General features: G+C 32.4%; 2 protein-coding genes across 3 annotated transcripts; both read right to left on the bottom strand.

The window, feature by feature from the left end:
• Positions 1-3,333: 3,333 nt before the first annotated feature.
• LOC142633857 (triphosphate tunnel metalloenzyme 3-like) lies at positions 3,334-6,327 on the bottom strand. Of its 2 annotated transcripts, XM_075808107.1 has the most exons (3): positions 5,514-6,326; positions 3,602-4,037; positions 3,334-3,445 (listed from the first exon to the last, which is right to left on the bottom strand). In XM_075808107.1, exons 1-2 carry the CDS (start codon positions 6,110-6,112, stop codon positions 4,007-4,009), a joined length of 630 nt encoding a protein of 209 aa, XP_075664222.1. In that variant the 5' UTR covers positions 6,113-6,326; the 3' UTR covers positions 3,334-3,445; positions 3,602-4,006. The 2 variants fall into 2 exon arrangements, with proteins under 2 accessions (XP_075664222.1, XP_075664221.1); XM_075808106.1 differs by lacking the exons at positions 3,334-3,445; positions 3,602-4,037 and adding an exon at positions 4,327-5,409 and having other exon boundaries at positions 5,514-6,327.
• A 13,881-nt stretch (positions 6,328-20,208) lies between these two features.
• LOC142637169 (uncharacterized) lies at positions 20,209-22,629 on the bottom strand. Its single transcript, XM_075811447.1, has 3 exons — positions 22,565-22,629; positions 21,310-21,881; positions 20,209-20,411 (listed from the first exon to the last, which is right to left on the bottom strand). Exons 2-3 carry the CDS (start codon positions 21,874-21,876, stop codon positions 20,298-20,300), a joined length of 681 nt encoding a protein of 226 aa, XP_075667562.1. The 5' UTR covers positions 21,877-21,881; positions 22,565-22,629; the 3' UTR covers positions 20,209-20,297.
• Positions 22,630-23,052: the final 423 nt, after the last annotated feature.

Raw genomic sequence — 23,052 nt, 5'->3', positions numbered from 1 at the left:
TGTTAATTTCATAATCATTTCAAATCCTTGAATATAGGATATCACCATTCACACATATTCACTAGAATTTATTTTTCATTCAAATGTAATGATGAATAAATGGAATTAGGATTTATCACATGCAGGCATATCAAGTAAAGTAATGAACATGCAATTGATTGGTAATATGTTGGATGATGTGATAAAAATGTTGGCCTCTATAGTCTAGATGACCGATTTCACTTAGCAATGTGGGTGCTTAACATCTTCCTATCCTGTAACATAACCTCTAAATTTAGGTCAAAGGTTAGTAAATCAAATACTTATCCATGTAATTTTCGATCTCTAGATTCTAACTAGGAAACAAAGCCATGTATTTTATCTTAGATTGTAACTAGGATCAAAGTCATGCAATTTCCTATGATAAATGTACATTCATTCTCAAATTAATAAAATGATGAATTTTTCAATTATGTTTTTTTTTCCAATAATTAAATAAGCAGCGACTCTATTGTAAAACTCTTAATTTAAAAGGAAAATGTAATTAGTCAAATGTCCATTTTGAGAGGCAATAACACGACTCCATCCATTCACGTGTGTTTAGCCCAAATCAATCAATCCAAAATAGGCTGGGGGCGTGGTATCTCACAGTTTGAGCTTCACTTGTTTAACAGTAGAGCCTGAACTTGGGTTTGAGCTTAACTCATTCGCTAAATAATAAAAGAGCATAATCAAATTTTAAACTTTTACAAAATGTGACGGAGTTCCATGAGATGGGATGAAGTTTGGTCACAACCTATACCAAAGCAAGACCCATTAAACATATTATCAAGGTCGCCACAGACTGATATGAATCTAGATATGTACATATCTTCCACTAAACTGAGTAAGCCCCTAATAAGCATTTCAGTCAATGATTGTTCACTTATTCTTCATAGATGAATTGGGAAACTTTGATGAATTAAGCTAGAATGGTGTGTAGCTGACCCTAATGCCTACTTCATTGTAGCTATTACTAACCATAGACGTTAATACTTGTAGTTTTTCATCCAAAATTATGCTGAAAACATCTATATTATTACGACCCAGAACTGGTTTTGGAGTCCCAAAAGTGTGGTATCAAGAAATGCGAAATGATTCGTTACAGTAGCAGCCCACACTTGTTCCAAATGGGTAGAGGACACTAAGAGATCCACAACTATTTCTGCATCTCAATGGGTTGAGATGTTGTTGCAATTGCGAGAATGTTCAACTAAAGTAGCAATTGTTGTGCATTCCAATAATATTTGTCATTTGGAAGGAGAAATAATTTAGTGTTGGAATTCTTCAACGATTGGCGAGGGGGGCACCAAATGGGAAATTAATGTGAATTGTTTTTGAGAAATATAAATCTCAATGAAAATGCTTAAATGCATCAACTAAATTTTGAGCTTGGCTTGAGCAAATAGTCGAGTCTAAACTTGAACTTGAACTTAGTTCATTTGCTAAATAAACAAGCATAAACATATCATATTATGTTTATTTAAATTAAGAATCAGATTCACACACTTGTCAAATAACGCATGATTATGTTTGAATTTTACTAGTTCAATAGTCGAGCCTGAACTTGGGTTTTAACTTGTTTCGTTTGCTAAATAAATGAACATAACAAATATTGATCTTCCAAAGAATGTGACAAAGTCACTTGGAATAGAATGGAATTCTAGCAACATCATACGTCAAATCAAGACTCATTACTCATATCGTCAAGCCTGTTACAAACTAATATGCATCCAAATATGTACATCTTTTACACTAAAGTGACTGAACCCCTAATAAAAACTTTAGTGTCACAGTTGATGGCTGATAACTTGCTCTATAGATGAAATGAGAAACTTTGATGATATGAGCTAGAATGGCTTGTGGCTGACCTTAAGGCTCGATTCATTGTAGCAATTACAAGCTACGAAGGTTGAGACTTGCAATTTGCTGTCCCAAGATATGTGAAGAACGTCTATAATAATATGACCCAAAAATGGTTTTGGAATCTCAAAAGTGTGGTGTGAAATGAAAGGAATAAGCTAACATCAAAAACCTTATTACTCAGTGACATTACATATTCTCTTTTTGGAGTCCCTCCCCCATTGTTGTAATTATCAAACTATAAAAATTAAAACAAAACAAATGATAAGTTAGCAACGATGTGGGTGACACTTGGCCATTGAACCTTTAACCACAAGTGACAAATTGATGAAACATGTGCCCCAAGCCTTCATACGAACAATCCCTAACAATTTTTTAGGTGAACAATGAACCATTGAGCCATAACAGAAACCTTACAAACCGCTCCACCTTGTGAACTCTTTTAACTTAGTGATATTTTTGGTTGAGATGTTATTTGGATATTTACTAAGGCATACAAGTCATTTGTGTAATATGTTCAACAATTGTCACATACCGACAAGGATGAAGTCGGGATGGCAATCCCATTGGCACTTGCCCAAATGGAATGGGTTTTGCCAGGCCCATTAGGGAATCAGGGCAAATCATGTTCAAATATTACCCAAACCCAACCTATAATAAATAGTTTTTATTTTTTTCAAAAATAAAATCAAACCGGCCAAACCATAAATTTGATTTCTCTCTCTCCCTCTCTCTATCATAACCATCTTTTCATTTTAACTCTTATTTTTCTGTTTTTAAAGAAGGTGAGCTTTCCTAGATCTAAATTTCCTTATTTTTCTTTGATTTGGGTTTCTTTTTGCTTAATCTTTAGAACTTTCTATGACAAAAATGGGCTTCTTGTATTTTTTTTTCCAAATAAAAAGAAAGATCTCTTTCCATTAGCCATTCATGAACACCTTGGTCACATTCCACCTTACTGGACAGTTGAGAAGTGACGGAGGTCTTTACTCAACTAAGCAACAAGTTAAGGAGGACTAGACAAGGTCAACTGCCGGTCACAAGTGGTTGGTTCTGTTGCCCATACCCCAACCGCAACAGAATTAGTAAACATGCCTCACTAGTGATAAGCAATACAACCTGAATATGCCAAAACTTCAGCTGTGGGGGGGGGGGGGAGGAGAAGAGGGATTTAGCAATGTCTTTGCATGCCAAAACTTGAGCATCTCAATGGTGGCTACCCAAGAAATTGAGTGCTGCAAGTGTAACTCTGTTCTTTTGAAGATAAGCCAAACTTAGTGCTACTTGAACTGTTATTTGCTATCTGAGGTGAATTTAATGCCACTCAAAAGAAACTTCCTTCTATTGATTATAAATTTCCACCTACTTTTAGCTAAAGCCAAAATGCTCTAAAAAATCATTTATTATCTATTGGAAACCAAAGTAAAAGAATGAGAGGAGCAAAATGACGATAAAGAGTAAAATTTGATAATTGAAGCTTCACTTGCAGCAATATAGTGGACAGCAAAACATAAGCACCCCAAAGTTCAGAGAGTACGTTACAAAGTTATTGAAACTCGAGCTCCTACAAAGAAATGCGAGAGAATTAAGAAGAGTAAAAAAAAAAGGGGAGGAGGAGGGGGGGGGGGGGGAAGGAAGTCGGTGGTGGACAGGAAATATCATGGGAGACTAGGGCCAAGTGCATGAGTTTAGTTATAGAATTAATTGTAGGAAGCCTTACCCCCAATTACTGACGAGGCTGATTTTCGAACTCAAATCTGCGACCTTTCACTTTTAGTGGAAGGCACTTGCCATTGCACCAAGGCTCAAACTCTTCATATCAGCACACATGCTAAAGGTAATTTTACCATTTGAAAGGAGGCCATTCAGAATTAATTGACTGATCAACCACCAGAAAAACTAATGTCAGATTTCAGATAAACTTGAAAGCATTGGCTCTTCTAACCCATAGGTGTTGACGAGGGAGAGGCACCTATGTGGAAGATCATCAAATATTACCATTTATACTCCCCCTCTCTACAACTGAAATAAGTGTACCTACTTCTCTAGACACACTTGAGCAATTCATATCCAGAGAATCAAAGGAACCACCAACAACTCAAAGTCATTATCTTAAATGAAAAGTTCAGGAATGTGTGATCTCTATAGTGATGAGTCTGCCAGTAGATTGACAACATGACAAAAAAATCATTGTTAGAGAATCTAATATCATGCCACCAAATAAGAAAATTCTAGGCTATCCTCATTAGAACTTTCCTTAGACCAGACTAATGAGTTTCATCTTTTATTGACTCGCTAATACAAAATAGACAATAGACAGAGTAGTAAACTTTACAACAATGACAAGAAAACAATCATGACTCACTTATTGTAGCCAAATGAACTAGGAATGAAATACTCATGATTTAAAACTACAGACAAAGATATACAAAGAAGTTAAATGTATAGGAGGGGAAAAAATATGAACTTACATTAAGCATCTGAAATAACATACATAAAAAGGATGGATACGCACATGAAAGAAATTGATAAATGGCCATGCCATATTCCAAGTAACAAATTTGACCTGTCTGAATCTTAAAAGGACTGCCCTTTTCAGCTACCAGATGTTTTTTCTTCTTTTTTTCTTTTTTCCTTATTTTAAAGTAAGCAGAAATTTCATTGAGCATACACACCACAGAGAAGTCAGTAGTACAACTGAGCCAACATGCCATACTCAGCAATTATTAGCATTATGCTAAACAATACAAATTATCCCAAATCAAGTCTCTACTCAGATATAAGCATTGCACATATGAGCTCTAATTAGAGTTCTTCTTCAGGACAGAAACTGTAATCCCCCAGCAGCAGCATGAAGCCCTGTTTAGAAATTAGAACTGTGTTTTTGATTCTCCCTCTTGCAACAACTCAACTTTATTTCCCATTTAATAGCTTGCAAAATACTCTTCATTTTTCACTCGGCCACCATGGATTCCTTTGAATCCAAATCCAAATCCAAATAGACTGTAACCCCCCAATTTATCTTGCAAATCACAGCTTTTTTAATCTTTTAATCAGTTTTGCAGAACCCAATCCACCACTCTGTCCCATCCAGTTTCAAGACTAAGGAACAAGCATTTTTTTCCATGGCTTCTTTCTATACTCTTTAATAGACAAGCCATCAAAAACAAAATGGTTTCTGCTTTCTATTTTCTACACAAATCCTCTGCAGAATACACAAGCTGTATCACCAATGTATCCCATATGTTTTTCAGTATCTTCACACGCATAACATTTCCACCTTACTACTAGGAACCTTAATCAAACATTAGTGACTTTGACCCCAATGAAAGGGAAATAACAATATTCACACCAATAACCTCTGCTTCACAAGGCATTATCTTTAGCAGATTGTATTATCCATGAGCTATGAGCTAAAACATTACTTCGAGTGACTTTACATATGCTTTGTTGATTCTTTATTGCTAAAAGTAACCCAGAGAAGAGGAAATTTTCTTCTTCTTTTTCCCTGACGTGGGACACACCAAACTAAACTCAAAAGCAAACAAAAACCTGTCCAATTCTAAGACCTATGATTCCATTAATACTGCATCACAGAACAAGAACAAAATCAAAACATTAGACAGACTTACAATGGCAGCTTGCCAGACCGAAACACCGCGAATTTGGACACCTGGGAATACTCAAACCCAATCCCATTCTCCTCCAAAAACCTCTCAATCAGCTTCTTGTCCCGTTCAGGATCAGCAGTCTCACATTCCACCTCATAACACGTCCCAAAATCAAAGTTAGTCTCATCCACCTCAATCTTTAACCCTTGCCAATCATACACCGACCTCACATTCCTAAACCCACCTAAGCAAACCAACCCAGAAACCCCAAACTCTTGCTTCACTCTCTCAACAATGGCGGAGTCAGTGAGTGACAAGAGCCGCCATGGCTCGGCTATGCAGGCGCGACCGAGAGTGGGGTCCATGGGTTCTTCCAGCTCCTGGGCACGGCTTATTCCTTGTGAAATTACGGGTTTGGCCTTGAGGGAGAGGACACAGTGGTCGGCAGTGGTGATGAAGCGGAGGCGGAGGACGGCGAGGTTGGAGGAGAGTTGGGAGTCGGAGCCGTCGAAGAAGACGTTTTCTTGGAGAAGGGTTTTGGTGTAGAATGGGGAGAGGAGTGTAGAGAGTTTTTGGTGGGAGGTTGAGTCTGGGAGTCTGACTTTCACTTCCACTTCCATTTGTTGGCAAGTGTGTTTGGTTGCTGAGAAAATTATATATATATAGTTTTGTTTTTCCTGCGTTTTCTTAGCAATTAAACGGAGGGAAGAAATGGGGTTGCAGAAAATCAGCAGAGGGGTTTAAATTTGTTGGATTTTGGATTTTATTTTATTTTATTTTATTTAGTGGATGGTGGCAAAAAGAATAAATAAAAATTTGAGATTTGACGAAATTTTCCAACCTCACTTTTTGAACCAGAGAAGGATAAGGGAGGGGCAGAGGGAACGTCCGTTTTATATGGATTTTATTTTACTATTTTTTTCTTTTCTTTTCTTTTTATAATAAAAGGTTGCTAACCCGTGCTATGTACAAGAATTTACCTATTTATGAGATTAACTAAAATAATTTTATAAAATCTTAAATTGATTAAGAAACTACACCATTATATAATTTGCTCTTATATGACTTCAATTTGTGTTATAATTTGATGAATAAGCCATTACTTGAACATGTAATTCTTATAAAACATTTGTTAAACAGTTTCAGATACTGCAAAAAAATAACTTAAATTGAATTTAAGTTGAACTTGTTTGAGAGACAAAGTTTCACTCCTTATTAAATTTAGAATAAACAAAAATAATTTTGTTTAAAAAAATGATAATGATGAGTTTAAGTTTAAGATGGACTTGTTAGAGAGATAGAGTTTTACTCTTTGTTAAGTTTGGACTAAATAAAAATAATTTTATTTAAAAATTTGATAATGATGAGTTTGAGTTTAAGATGGACTTGTTAGAGAGATAAAGTTTTAATCTTTGTTAAATTTAGATTAAACAAAAATAATTTTATTTAAATAAAATGATAATTTTATTTAAATACTGTGCTGACATGAAAAATTATAAAAGTTTTAGAGGTTTTGGTAGAGTTTTACTCCTTGTTAAATTTAGATTAAACAAAAAAAAAAATTTAAATGATAATGAAGAGTTTGAGTTTAAGAAAGACTTGCTAGAGAGATAGAGATTTAGTCATTGTTAAGTTTGAACTAAACAAAAATAATTTTATTTAAAAAATTGATAATGATAAGTTTGAGTTTAAGATGGACTTGTTAAAGAGATAGAATTTTACTCCTTGTTAAGTTTGGACTAAACAAAAATAATTTTATTTAAATAAAATGATAATTTTATTTAAATATTGTGCTAATGTGAAAAATTGTAGGAGCTTCAAAGACTTCGATTATATATATATATATAAATTAGTTAGCAACATCATAGTTAGAAATATATATAAATTAGTTAGCAACATAATAGTTAGAAATAAGTTAAATAACCACTGGACATCATTGAAACCATAACAATTCTAAACCAATCAATCAAATAGCTATACAAATTCATTAAGGAGAAAAACCATATACAAATTGTGAGTAGAAAAAGAAAGGATGAATTAAAGAGCACTAACAAAGCATTAATTAAGAAACTTCCCAAATTCCATCTCTAACTCTTTGTTTAATAATTAACAGCGGCTAAATTTCAGAAAACTAAAAATCAGAACCTAGAGTAGAATCACTCACTCACCAAAATCAAAAGCAAAATTCATTACTCAATCTGTGTGGAGTGTGATCAATGTTCTAATTTTTACACGGGTACATGATATAAGGATACAATTATCTTTTTATACAGAAATGCATAATGTGCTATTTGAATTTGATTACTTATTTACTTGTAAGCTCTAGACGCTGTTAAGATAAATGCCTTAATTTGATAATTGATCTACAGCTCACGTTGCCTCTACAGATCATGTTGCAAATCAAAATTCCAATTCAAATGCTTCTACAACTTTCAAATAAACTTGCAGTGGATTTGGTTCCAACTATTGTATTTTATTTAAATTCAAATGTCTCATCATTATGTTTTATCCTTTGCTTCTATCTAATAATCTAATAGTTTTCTTTTGTTTGTTTATATATAAATTCAATACAACTCATGGGTTGGTAATTTAGCCAACACCAATTATTTGGATTTTGATTCAACCAACTATTCTTTGAAAGTATACAGGAGTACAAATCATCTCCGCCACTACCAACCCAAATTTGGTTGGTTTTATTTTATTAATAGTCTCTTAGATGTTGAGTCGCTCCACCATAATTTTGTGGTGCCTTGCTTGACTACATATGACCCCATATTCACGTGTCCACAATTCTTTTCAATATACATTCAAAAACACTAACAACAGTAGCACTACCTATAAATCCCAAATTTCCAATAAAAAACTTCCTAATAGGCCAAAAAATAAAAAATAAAAACACTTAACAATAGTAGCACTACCAATACCAATTATATGCCAACACCGGTAAAAGAACTAACAAAAATTGGATACAGAGCATCTCACCTGTGTAAACTGGAGCTAGAGTTTGAAGCATTTGTAACTGTTGCCTGTTATGACAATGGAGATCTTGTGATGGCTTTGATGGGTAACGGCAGCTATGGCTCCGTCATGGGTGTCTGTCCTCTCTCTATGTCTTTGAGTAGACTTTCACGTTTGGAATGTATTTTCAGAAACTATTGGGGATATAGAGAGAAGAAGAGCTTAGAGAGGGAGAGAGAATGGTTAGCTTTAGAGAGTCTGTCACGTTAGCTTTAGAGAGGTAGGGTTTTGTTTTTGAGTGAATTAGAGTTTTTAATTTTTATTTGAGTCCGTCACGTTAGTTATAGAGAGGTAGGGTTTTGTTTTGAGTGAAATAGAGTTTTTAATTTTAATTTTAATTTTTTAAATATTGTGCTGACGTGAAAAATTATGGGGACTTCAAAGTTTCGGTTATATATATATATATAGATAGGTAAGAATGAAATTCAGTGAAATTAGCCAAAATTTTTGAAAAGTTATTTGTGGGGTCAAAAACAGACGATTAAACTCACAATTAATTTTTATTTAATGCTGCGAAATTCACAATGAGATAGCTAAGAAGGAAAATAAGACAATATGAACTAGATAGATTCACGGGTATTTAACTTATTTGATAGACCATTGCATACTCTTGGTGCAATGGTCATCCACAATTATAAGTATTTGTAAAGTGTTAGAGGCAAAGGCCAGGATTTAAGTCTCTGAGAGGGAGATTCACACATATACACTTAGATTAGGGTAAAGTAGAATTTCTATCTTATGTATAAAAAAAAATTTAAAAAAAACGTGTTCGATAGAGGAACTCTACATAGAAAAGTGTTCTCTCTCTCTCTCTCTGAGTTTTTCTATCCCCCTTTTATGGAGGGAGGAGGGTATTTATACTACTTTCCAACTCCTTTCTTCATAGATTTGAGATGTAGAGGAGGAAACATTTGTCCCATCAAAGTTTTCTTCTTCCTTTTTCAAGGAGTAAATGAAACACTAATATATACTTGAAATTGCCACTATATATCTATACACATTACAAGTTAGACCTATCACACTTGATTGAAGAAAGGTGAACATGTAGCTAGAATTTCATTAGAAAAACAAGCTCTCACTGCATAGCCTAAGGTATTTGTACGTTTTTAGACCCCTTAAAACACAAGTTGTTTAACCTAGTTATTTGGCCAAGTGATTAACTTAGGTAAATTATTCAGATCTAGGTTAACACAATGATATGATAACCCAGGAAAACCAAACTGATAAAAAACCTAGGAAAAATTTAACCTAGCTATCCTCAAGGTAAACAAGATCCACTATGAAAGAATGTTTATAAACTTTTATGGACCTTACATCTCATCTTCTCAAAGAACTTAATCCTTAAACATTTTTTTTTTATTAATTATTTAGTTACCAACCTTACATCTTCAATTTTGAGGTAATAGGTTTGTACACCAAAAACTTTCGTTGAAATAAACTCCAAATTTTTTAATGATAACTTTAATACAATGATATATATATATATATATATATATATATATATATATATATATATATTTTGTTGCAATAAATAATTTACTATTTCGAAATCTTGTAGGTATAGGCTATTACTTCACAAAATTTATTGCAATAAATTGCAAATAATTTACCAAAATAAGTCGAATTAAATTATTGCAATAATATCTTTATTGTAATAGATAATTACTTCATTTTTTCATTGTAATAGATTATGAAATAATTGATACTAATTTATTTCAACAATACATTCATTGCAATTTCGTGTTTGTCATTGCAATAGATTATAAATGAATTAATATCAAATTATTGCAATCATAACTTCGTTGCAATAAGCTATTAGTTCGAACTTTTTGTTGCAATAGATTGCAAAAATAATTTGTATCAATTTATTGCAATGATTTTTTTATTTTATGTTATTGCAAGAATTTTTCCTAATTTATTAAATCTTCTATTGCAACTAAAAATTATGCTATAAAAACTAGCAAGCATTCCAACTGGCTAGGAGCACTAGATGGGCAGAAGCTGAAAGTGGGGGATTTGATTTCTTATTAAGAGGGAATTTTGCAAAGATCAATGTTTTCCTCTTCGATGTGTTGTTTTGCTCATAATATTTTACGTCATGTTTTTAGTGTTAGTGCAAGCACGTTGGAACTGTTTAGATTGTCAACTTATTGCACCGACACTTGACAAAAAATGGACACATTAGGCTCATGAAATTGGAATGTGAGAAAATGGAACCTGTTGATGTGGCCTTCGATTTTCAGTGGCAGGCCTACGATATAAGACATTAAAATTATTTCTTTGATTATATTTTGAGTATAAATGCATTCTAATGATTTCTTTTTGCAAAAAAATGGCAATATATCTTAAGGCCTATTTGGTAAGAAACTTCTTGTAACGTTGTTTGTATTTTTTGAAAATACATATGGATAAAAAAGTGTGAAAATATGTATAATATTGTTTAAATACTGAAAACTGTTGTTTAAAAAGCAGTAAAAAACGGCCCTAAAGGATTTGAATTTACAGCTGGTGTATGCCCTAAGTTCAACGTTCCTAAAAGTGATACCACAGAGCAAGCTGTAGTGTTGGGCTTGAGGGGATATTTTGAAGTGATGAATGGTTGAAAGAGTTGATCTCATGAAATCTTTTTATATTACTACTACTAATCAAGTTTTGCAATATGACATCTTTCTCTATCACTAGCCGGACTTGGTGGACTGAAGCTATTTTAGATGATACATAATTGTTATATATAATATTTTTCAAGAAATCTCTATGTTGGCTTATAGATTCAGACTAAAGCTATTTTGAGAGCTTTTAATGTTATATTAATTAAAAGTAGGAACCTAGCTGCTATGGCAGCAAGGCAAACTCCAAATATTGTGATGTAATCCTTTAACTTCTTTGCCTGGTATTAGGAAGAAAAAAAAGTCTTGGAATAGTATTTTACAGTTTTTTTTTTTTAACCGTATATGATATGCAATAGTACTTTTGGACTGGAATGCATGAAACATAATTGTTTATGAAAAATCCCAACATAGTTTCATAAAAATAAGTGGAATGTATAGCTAACAACAATCAGAATCACCTCAAATATATCAATAATCAATTATATCACCATCTTCATTCTGTACAAAGTCTTGACCACAAGTACCAAAGAAATTTCAAAGTTTACAATCATTAATTGAAAAAATAAATTAAAAAAAATAAAGATATAGAGAGGTTTGAAAGACTAAATACTAAAAATGAAAGGAGGTTTTAAGGATACACTAAGGGTATGTTCATTGTAATAGCTCTTGTAATTGAATAGTTATTCATGTGTAATATCAATTCGGTCATTTGGTTGCATTTTATTACATTGATGAGTTATTACATTGGAATAACTATTATTTAGATTGAAGAATAACTATTCCTCTTTAAAATTGATGTAGTAGTTATTCCTTAGTGCATATAATAGGTTTTAAAATTAATATATTTCCAAAAATATAAAGTTTCCTTATACATCATCTTTTACAAGTTTTCCATATGTAACAACCAAACTTATGAATAGTAATAGTTATTTCATTACAATGTCTTTTATTTCTAATAATAAAGATTAATATTTTTAATATAATCTCCATTCAGTGTACCAAACGTACCCTAAATATAATCACATAATTATACGTTCACTTTTTTACAGCTCTTTTATTTTGCTTTACCAAGTACAAACTCTAAGGGCTTGTTTGGTAGGCCAACTTAAACTCATATTTTCACATTTTAAACAACATTACACACTTTTTCACTCACATGTACTTCAAAAAATTATAAAAAATTACAAAAATCTCATCTCAAACTACTCTACCAAATACCCCTAAACCTTTCCTTGTCCCAGTCCTTTCAAAAGCAAACCTATTGCTCAACACAGAAGATAAAGCTATCAAGAACGTTATGTAGAAACCTATTTTTGGTTTTCTAAATCCCAATGGGCCATTGAAATATAAAGAATTTCCAAGTTCTATTATCCTCAATTCACTGTGTTTAGAGCATTAAACATATAAATAGTTCACATTATCCAATGTGGGAAAGCATTTATTCCACGATAAATTATTGCTTCAGATTCTAATCTTGCAAAAGCTTAAGCCACCTCTCCATGCAAATGGTGATCTCAATCCAATCTAAATTGAATCGCATGATTTCTGTCATGGGTAGGCAATATATCAAACAATGTCTTGCAATTAAGAAGCCTCTCATCTTCAATCCCAGGAATACTGATGATCTTTGCTCCTTTTAAATGATGTCGCCAACATGGGTGAAGGATATTGTTTTGACAGATCATTTGGCATTTAATGCAGCATCTGTCTACTAGGTACAATCATTTAATGTCTATACTGGGCTTGGTCCAATATCCCTTTATCCCCGTTCTCTCTATTTTGTTGGGCATTGGGCATTTGGGCTAGTAATACCATTATATCTCTTCACATTATTATTTTTTCTTTCTTTTTATAATTTGATAGTTGAGAGATAAATGATTTAAACTTTGTACATCTTCGTTTGCAATCGATTTACAAGACCTTTGATTTGTAATGTTATCTCTACAATAGAGATAGAGTTAAATTTGAATTTTCCTTTGATGTAAATTACAATTATCTACATTGACTAAACCTAATAATGGATCCAGTTGGATTTGAGTTCAATTGAATCAAGTTGGGTCAAGACAAAATTATTTAGATAAATAGGTCATTAATTTTGATACCAATATGTGTTGGCTCAAGTTCAAGTCAGCCACCACCGCACATCCTTGGTGCGATAGTCACTCTACAAGTATAAGTGCTTGTGAGGTGTGAGGGGGGGGCAAGGGCCGGGTTTCAAGTTTCCAGGAAGGAGCTTCGCACATTTATACACTTAAATTAGGTTAGAGTAGAATGTCTATCTTGTATCAAAAAAAAGTTCAAGTCAACCGACACATAATACATAATTTCCTTTTCTTTCTACAAAAAAATTAACAATTAAATAATTTTTTTAAGAATAGGGGATTTGAACCTTCAATATTTCAATTAGATGCATCAACTTATGCCATAAAAATTAATAACATGAAAATAATAGATTAAGTGGTAGCATGAAAATTAATAAAACATGGAAAAACATTTTTATTGAATGGCCCATCACAAGGTTAATACAACTTAATACCATTTAAGTCAAACAACTTCAACAAACTCCTACAAAATAAAATAAAAAAATCTTCAACAATATAAAACAAAACGAGAAAAAGATTCTAAATGATTACGAGAACATATTTTTTAATATATATATATATATATATCTCAAACTCGTGCATTTGGGTCAAGCATTTGTGCCCTTAGCTAGTGTTGGAAGAGTTGCCCAAGTATTTGACTCATTTGAGGAAATTCCAATGCACTATTGGAAGACTTGGGCTATAGTACTCAAGTTGATTTTCTCATAAGTTTGATGAGGACTATAAGGTACACTTCACTTTCAAATTTTGTGTTCAAGAGGCCCAGACTTCTTTTCGAATGATTAGATTCAATTCAAGAGTTGTTTGCAAGCATGTGGTCTTGGTTGGTCTTTGAACGGTTTCAAAATGGGTGTCTACATAAAAACACCTAGGAAGAAAAAAATCAAGCGGAAGTGATAATTGACAATGAGACAAATCGAGTAGCGTAGGGAAGAGGTGATTTAGGCTGTGTTTGGCTTGACGATAAATAATTTTTGTCTATAAAATATTTTTTGAAGAATAAATTATTTTCAAGTGTTTGGCTAAATTCCTAAAAAGACTTTCGAAAATATTTTTCAATATTTGGTTGCATTCTTGATAATTTTATAAAATATATATATATTTTATACTACTTTCTCACATTTTTTTCATCTCCCAAGCATATATATAATAAAAAATTATAAAATTCTAGATAAAAAAATAATAATTGTGTTTGGGGACCAATGGTGTCAGCAGCCACTGGTATTAGTGGTTGGCCACCGTAGACATTAGTTGGGGGGTGGTGGTTAGGTGGCAAACAGTGGAAAGTGGGGGGTGGATGTCTGGTTGATAAGTTTTAAGTGAGGCAGAAAATGGTTGACAGAAAATAAAAGCGTAAACCAATTTACGTCACAAGCGTCTTTATTTTACGGTCAATCAGAAAATACTTTCCGTTGATCAACATTTTCTATTACCTCAAATACTTGTAAATGCGAAAAATATTTTCTAGAAATAAATTTTTGTCAAACTAAACACTTCCTTAATGAGATTAGGGGGTGGGAGTGAAAGAATCGGTTGATATAGATAGTTTCAATTTATGGTGTTTGCTCCTGATGATTTCTCTTAATCATCAGATTAAGATATTAATCAGTTTTTGATATACTCGAGGGATCAAACCCCGGATCTCTTATTCAACGACAAGAGACTTTTCTAGTTGAATTAACTTAAACTCACAGTTGAGACAAATTAGGGGAGAGTGAAAGATGAAAACACATTTACTTTTTTTTTTTTAAGATGCATGTGAGGCTTTAGAAAAATGCTTTTCACCAATAAAAACCTTTTTTGCTAAAATTAATGCTTTATAACCAAGCCCTGCATTTTTCGTTAACCTCACTTTCCTTTTTTTTTTTTTTTTTTTTTTTAGAGTTTCAACCTATAGCGTCCACTTTTGATAATAACTTTTTATTATCTGGCCAAGACACTAATCAGTTTTTGGTGTAGGCGGGAATTGAATCCCAGATCTCTTATACAACCATCAAAGACTTTACCAGCTAAGCTAACTAAAACCCACCCTAGACTATCAAACATTAGAAAACTTGGAAAAAGTTTTGAAACTCGAACTAGCCAGTCGAACTATGTTAATCAAGGACTAACCACCAATTCGATTTTTAAAACTCACAAAACCGAAAAAAGTCATTTTGGTTGGAAACTGTTCAAGCCACAATCAAACCTTCTGATTTTCAAACTTGTTACTAGTTTGCTGATTTCTTTCCCATAAAAAATTTGCTAAAAAATGGTTGTCGAATATTCAAGCTCTCTTTTTTGCCGGATCTGTTTGTTTGGGGAGAGACTAATGAGATTCCCGATATGGATTTGAGATGTTGGATCTGTTTGTTTGGAAAGTGAATGAAAGACAGTAGAGAGATTGAGGCTGGCCTAGAAGAGAGATGGGGTAGTGAGGTAGGGAGAAGAAGAGAGAGACTGAGGGTTTTTTATAGTGAGAGACATAAGGAGGTTAAGATTGAGATAAGGAGCAAAATCTAGAATATTGCACCTAATACAATAGTTATAAATGACTGAAATTTAAAGTTGAAAAAAACTGCTTTAAATCTCAGTTATTGAAAAAAATAAGTAAAAAGTTAAAGTTAAAAAGTGAGAAATTGAGAATAGTAAAAAAACAAATAGTGAGGAAAATGGGATAATTGCACCCGATCCAAATTTGGGAAGTGAGTACACGAATGAATTTATTATGGTTATTTTATTCATAAACTTAAAAAGTCATGTTGACTATTCAACTTTTTCTTTTTTAATTTATTTGTCTTGAAGACTTGAGCAGTTTATATATATATATATATATATATATATATATATATATATATATATAATTTAAATTTTAAAATATTATTTTCCTTAAGTAAAGTTAGTATATTAAACCATTGGAGATAGTTTCTCAAAAAAAGAAAAACCATTGGAGATATTATCTATCATGTACAATTTGTTAAAATATAATAAGAGAAAAAGCTATTTAGTTTTTATTAAATTTAATTTTTTATAATAAAAGTATTTAAACTCTTTAATTTTTTTAATCAATATTTCTAAATTTTTGTACATTTAATTAGTTTATTTTCATAGTAATTAATTCATTAATATAATTATTAATCAAAATGGTTCAAGCTCAGATGAACCTTTGATTCAACCTTAAAAACCTTGAGCCCGTCTTTTTATGATTCTTTGAATAGTTTAGTTTTCAAAACCATGATCAAAACAAATTTTTTAGGACATTACCCCCAGCGAAAGAGTTAATATTGTAGAGAAAATACTAATAGACATATTTGTAACAGTAGTTTCTTTAATTCAAGCAATTAAGGAGAACATTTTTTTTTTTTGGGTATAATTTGATAGTTGGAGATGGGAATTTAAACCTTGTATGTGTTTGTTAGAATTTTTTTTTTTTTTAGAATTGTTTGTTAGAATTTAAAAATATTAAGAAGTGCTAATTGTGTTACAAGACTCTTAACGAAGGACAAACAATTTTGAAGATCTCTCTCTCTCTCTCTCTCTCTCTCTCTCTCTCTCTCTCTCTATATATATATATATATCTTAAATGCACACCACACCCTATAGTACGATGTAGTTCATTAATTGTCACTTGTGGTGCAGTGCAATTGCTCCATTTTGCAAGTGGTTTGGGTTTGGTTGTGCAGTTTGAAAAACACTCCTACAGACTGTCAAAGTAATTAGAAACCATAATTCTTATCTTTTGACTTCCTCGTCAGTCAAGCAAGTGTAGTGGATAAGTAAAAAATGTGAACAAAAAGATAAAACAAACCCTTAGAAAGAATAAAAACAAAACACAACACAACTTTTAGACTCATGCTGTTTAACTCTCCATTTTGAAATAAGATATATATATATATATATATAGAGAGAGAGAGAGAGAGAGAGAGAGAGAGAGAGAGAGAGCAACATTTAGGTATAGTATTTCGGTATTGTTCCTTATATTCTTCATATGCAATTGAAGCTAGTTAGGGCAAAGAAGTCAATACCGTACCGGAGACTGTACCGGTTTGGCTAGCGGTACGATATATTTCGGATACCGATCAATACCGGTATACCGTTTCGGGTTTATCGCTATTTTTTACTATTTTATACAATATACAAAATTATAATGATTTTTTTTTATAAACATTTAGTTATAATGATTATTTTATTGGTATGTTTATTGTTTTATATAATACTTTAGAGTAAATAAAGAGAGGTTTGTTTTTTGTCTAAAAAAAAAGGAGGTTTTTTTTGAGAAAAAAAAAGTAAATAAAGAATACTTTTCAAAAAATTATATGGAAAAGTAAAAATACAAAATTGTCATCTCTTTAAAATCAATTCACTATCACATCATCTAGGGTCCTAGACTAAGTATTGGCCTTTTAAGTTTAAACTAAAGGAAATTTAAATAAACAATAAAAAATGTTATTTTCACAATGTTTTTCACAATATTTTCACAAGAATTACATCAAAATCTTATATAAAAAGTTGTTACTAGTTCTAATTTAAACCTACCACTGAAATTATTTTTTTACTCACCATTATTAGCTAATTACTTAAAATTTATTGTGAAAATATTGTAGTAATTTTTATAAGTGGTCATTTCCTATTCTTTCCTTTCTTTCATCCATATCCATACGTTTCCTTTTCTTTTTTTTTTCTTTTTCTTTTTTCTCTTGATTTTTCTCCACCACACACTTAAGTCTTGACCTGTACTCACATATCTCACTCTCTCCTTTCTTATATCCACTTTCCACTTTCCAGAACCTGCCTCTGTCTTTCTCCTCTTCATCCGTGCTTCCTTCTTCTTCTTCTTCTTCTTTTTTTTTTTTTTTCCTTTCCTCTTCGGCTCACTTCACACACACAGGTGACACAGCCAACCGGGATCTTTTGACTTCTCCTTTATGTTTGCATTTTTGTTTTTTATTTTTTTTTCTTCTTCATCTCACTTCACTCACACACACAGCCGATTGGCTCTCGTCTGTCTGTCTTTTTTTTTTTTTCCTTCCTTCTTTTCTTGTTCTGATTCACTTTGTTGTTACAATGGAGCTTAAATAGGCTTTCATGTTCTTAATCTGTTGTTTTTGTTTTAATTTTAGATTTGTTGTTCTAATTAAAATTTTTTTCTTCCCTGTTCTTGATCTGTTGTTTCTAAAATTTAGATTGTGTTTGTGTTTTGATTGGGTTACCATTTGAGAGAGAGACAGATGAACAAAGAAGAGAGGAGGATTGTGTTTGTGTTTTCTTGGCTAACTCAGATTTGTATTTCGGCCCGGTATCCATTTACCGGCCGAAACAGCCGGATTTCGCCGGTAAGGCCGGTATGTGGCCGAAACAGCCGGTATTTTTCCCAGTACGAAACAGGGGGTGTACCTGTACCGGTGCACTGGCCGGTACGGTATTTTCCGGCCGTATCGGCCGGTACGGTATGGTATCATCCACACTGAGTTAGGGTCATATTTTCTGTGTAATTGACTAATCTTTTGACAAAATACACTTTACTTGTAATTTGGTAGATCTAAGTTGGGTTTAATGTATCAAAAAGTATGTTATTCTAACATATCAAGTGGTATCATTAAAGACATGAAATTTGATCCAAGAAACAAATGAAGAAAAGTTGTTTCATTAAAGCTCGACACTAGCTGCTATCGAAGATTAATGAAGAAGCTCAATACAAGCTTGACACAAGCTCAATCTATCAAGAATTATAATTTCAGATTTCTCATATCTGAATTTTGGCCCATGATGACTTGAATGATTAGGGTTTTTCTCTCTACAGCTCTAAACGTATATAAGGCTTATTTTAAAAGTCATCAAGTACGAAAACAAAGACCTAGAATTCATATACTTTGTGTAAAACTACTGCATTTGTACACTTTAGGGTTTTGTAACCAAGTGCTTCCTGATCTTCATCATTTATGAAGTGGAGAATTTTGCAACCAACAACAATCAATCAAGTTACTAGAGTTAGTCTCTGTGCAAAGGAACTAATCACAGATTGGAAATTTGTGCAAAGCAAAGAAGCCTACTACAATATCAAGTTTAATTGGATATTGAATTAAAGGTTTAACTGTAGGTTGGTATTTTGGGATAGGCTAGGGTAATTGAAAGATTCCTCATACTTGTAATCGCTTAATTATTAATCAATGAATTCTTGGGAGTGGTGACCTTAAAGTCACCGGGTGGAGTCTTTTACTTATAAGATGTTTCTCCATTTGTCAACAAATTACCATGTTAATTTTTTTTTCCGCTGTATATTAGTTATTGGTGATTTGTTAGTACCTCTACGATTTGCATGTAATTTGACCTAATTAATCAACTTGGGTAATTGAATTAATTAATCGGAGTCAATTTATTTTAACCCAACAAAGCTCTTCATTAAATATTTGCAACCATCCACAATGAAGATATTTATTCGAACCATATAAATATGTATATGATATTTGGATATAGTCTCTTTTCTCTTTTAGCAAAAAAAAAAAAGAAAAAAAAGAGAAGCAAAAAACAGTCTCCCTTCTCTCTTGTATTTTGGTATTGTGATTGCCAAAATACAAAAAAGAATTTCCTCCCTCATCTCTCCTATTTAGGCACTTGCATTGCCATAGTTAAATTTTTTTTTTTTCCTTCTTCTCACCTATTCGGCAATGGTATTGCCACAATACAAATTTATTGAGCAGTAGAAATCTCAACAATACTATTGCCAAAATTTCTTTTCTCTCTCCTCCACTCGTCACATCATTTCTATCTTCTCTCTTTTATTTTTTCTCACAATTTCGGCAACATCGTTACCAAAACTCATCTCTCTCCTAAGGCAGTTAAATAACTTTGAACATTACATATATCACAAATAAACTCAATTTTTCCCAATATTCAGCCAAAAACTCATATTATTATATGAGAAACAGTTGATAAACATAGTGAAATTTATAGTGGACTCCAAAGACTGTATATATATGTATATATGTTTTTTTAACACACCAAAAGACAAACTAAAACAGGTGGTTGCACAACTTTCATAAAATTTCAGATTTAAAAAAAAAAAAAAAAAATCATCTCATTGAGAGTCCATGCACTACTTAAGCAGATTCTTGGAATTCTAACGTGCCAGCTCTAAGATCTCTGGTGACAAGAGACATATTTGGTTCTTGTAGAAAAATTTCTGTTATACCAGTCCCAATTATTCTTCCATCCTGTTTATACACCACAAACATGTAAAAGTTAAGCATACAAGTATTGAAAATTGATAGAGCAAAGCTTACACAAACCATCTAATTTTGTTCTCAGTTTCTTTTTGTTCAATCCCTCCGCAACCAAACAGTCAGTCATACCAAAGAAACTCTAGAGAAGTTAGAATAAGTCTTTAACTTGTAGAGTCTTGGGTCTCTTGAAAATGAATACTCTCAATTTATTGGAATAATTTGGGCGAACTGTTTGACTACTACAAAACTAATGTAGTGAATGCGATGTGCTTTGAAATCTGCCACTTTCGGCATGAAAAGAGCTGGAAGTAGGGTGTGCCGTGAAGACCAATTGCAACTTTATAATGAGACTTAGATGTTTTGTCATTTGTGTTCCTAGTTCCAAATGCATAGATTCTTTGAAAATGAGCGTTTATGTAGGAACTTTCCTTGTATTTCTATGTTTCAAGATTTAGACCCCACCACGGGCTGCACAAACACCATTTACCAATTACCAGACCCTAAGAGTTAAGAAAATCAAATACCATAAAAGTCGAATATTAAGTTGAAGGCGAAGCAAGTCTTTTTTTTCTTGGTATTCTTTCATAAGATAAATATTGTTCTTAATCTTCTTGGGTGAAAAACAATTAGTAAATGATTCATAGAAGGGTAGTGACATTGATCCGCAAGACTAGGATCAGGAACTCATGCTTCACCAATAACTATCAGCAAACAGCTTAACTTCTTCCCGGCACAAAAAGTAAAGACAAAGTGATGCCTTCAGTAACCAGAGAAGAAAAGACTAAAAGCAGATCTTTGCAGGCCAGGCACAACAAAATTAATTAAAGTACAACTCAATTTCTATATATAAGTGGATAAGACATATCACTATCATAGCAGAAAGAGTTACCTGTGGAGAATTTGCAATCAAAGTATCATCATAACTAGACTCTCCCATCACTTGATTTCGTACGCGAAGGTGACTATGTATAATCTGAAACTGCTCATATATATCATTCACCAGCTCTCTCCTTTCTTCCAGAGCCTCCAAGATATCTTGTTTCATAGTCTTAGTTTCTTCTTCAAGGATTTTCAGTCGGCCATTAAGGTGTTCAACAACACCAGCCTGCAAGATTCCCTTCCCCTTGCAAGAACTATTATTGCAAACCTTTCCTCCTGAGCAACTCACAGGCTTCACAATTTTCTTTGAATCTGAAGCCTTTGAATCTGTTAAAAGTTTTCTATCACTTGAACTATTCATTTCCAACTTGAGTTGTTTTTCCTTCCCTGTCATTGCATCTGCCTTAACACACAGCTTGTCAAACTTCTTGATGAAATCCCACAAGCTTTCATTTCCGGATCTGTATGCATCATTAGTGTTATGCTTACTCTTACCCTTACTCACCGTCAGGAAATTCTTAAATCTTGAAAGATCCATTGAAGAAGAAATTTCTAACACAAGTGAGGTGATATCCATTTCACCTACACAAAGTATATGGTTTTGTGAGTACATATTTTGTTTTTTTACTGAAGTCTGCATTACATTAAAATACCATTGTCTATCGGATGCAAAGAAATAAATATAATAATAATAACATATAACAATATCTTCTATCCTACTCTAAGTATTCCACTTTATACTCTATTAATCGTAATCTTTGAATACAAATCCTGTCTACTTTTTTTTTGTATTCTACTTTATATTTTACCAATCATAGTATGCTTTGTATTCATTTAACTTTCCTTATAAAATAATCAAAATTTAAAATTGAAAAATAATCAAACAAATGACATACCATAATTAGTGGAACATAAAATAGAATACAAAAGGTGATATAGAGGATTTGTATTCACAATCTATCGTAAATACTTATTTTTTTCTTATAAAGTAACCAAAGTTTAAAATGAAATTTTAAAAAAATTTAAAATTTAAAAAAAAAGAAGAAGAAGAAGAAGACATGGTATACTGTAATTGGCAGATTGTAAGTGGAACACTAAAAATGGCGAGGATTTGTATTCCACAAAACTATCTTAAATGAGCATACATATTTTTCATGAATGCAACCAAGAGTAGCAAAACTTCCTTCTTTTTTGAAGCAAATACAGAGTACAAAAAGAATATTATTGTAACATTTAGGTTTTTTATCAACGAACAATTTAGCTACCTATAAGTTTTTCTTCAAAGAGTGCATACAAGTTTAAAGAAGGTGTATAAATATAATATTCATAGATGGAAACTAAGAAAGTTGGCTGTCGAAGATGCTAAAGATAGTGAATGATAGTTGCTTGCCTGACAAAGTTGCAGTGTTCAAAAACACACACTAAATGAAGGGAACTCCCTTAAAGATATTCCACTCTTTGCTTTTCTTGTAAGAGAGGAGGGGTTATGGCAAAGGATGTGTTGCACTTTACAAAGGCAGGGAAAGATAAAGCAGGGGGGTTTCTTTGTCTAGGTGTATGTGCATATGCATAATTATTCAATTGAAAGAGAGAGAGAGAGAGGGAAAGGAAATTGCTGAGAACTTACAATGACAATGTCTTTACATATATAAATTTGGCCATATTATGTGATTGGCAGGCTGTTTCAGCTTAATTTAACAGCAAGTTAAGAAGAGTCGGTTCTAGGTAGTATGGGTAGTATATGCAGTTAGCA

Source organism: Castanea sativa, chromosome 5, assembly GCF_040712315.1.
Source record: "Castanea sativa cultivar Marrone di Chiusa Pesio chromosome 5, ASM4071231v1".
NCBI classification, from domain to species: Eukaryota; Viridiplantae; Streptophyta; class Magnoliopsida; order Fagales; family Fagaceae; genus Castanea; species Castanea sativa.
This window is presented reverse-complemented; position numbering and strand designations above follow the sequence as displayed.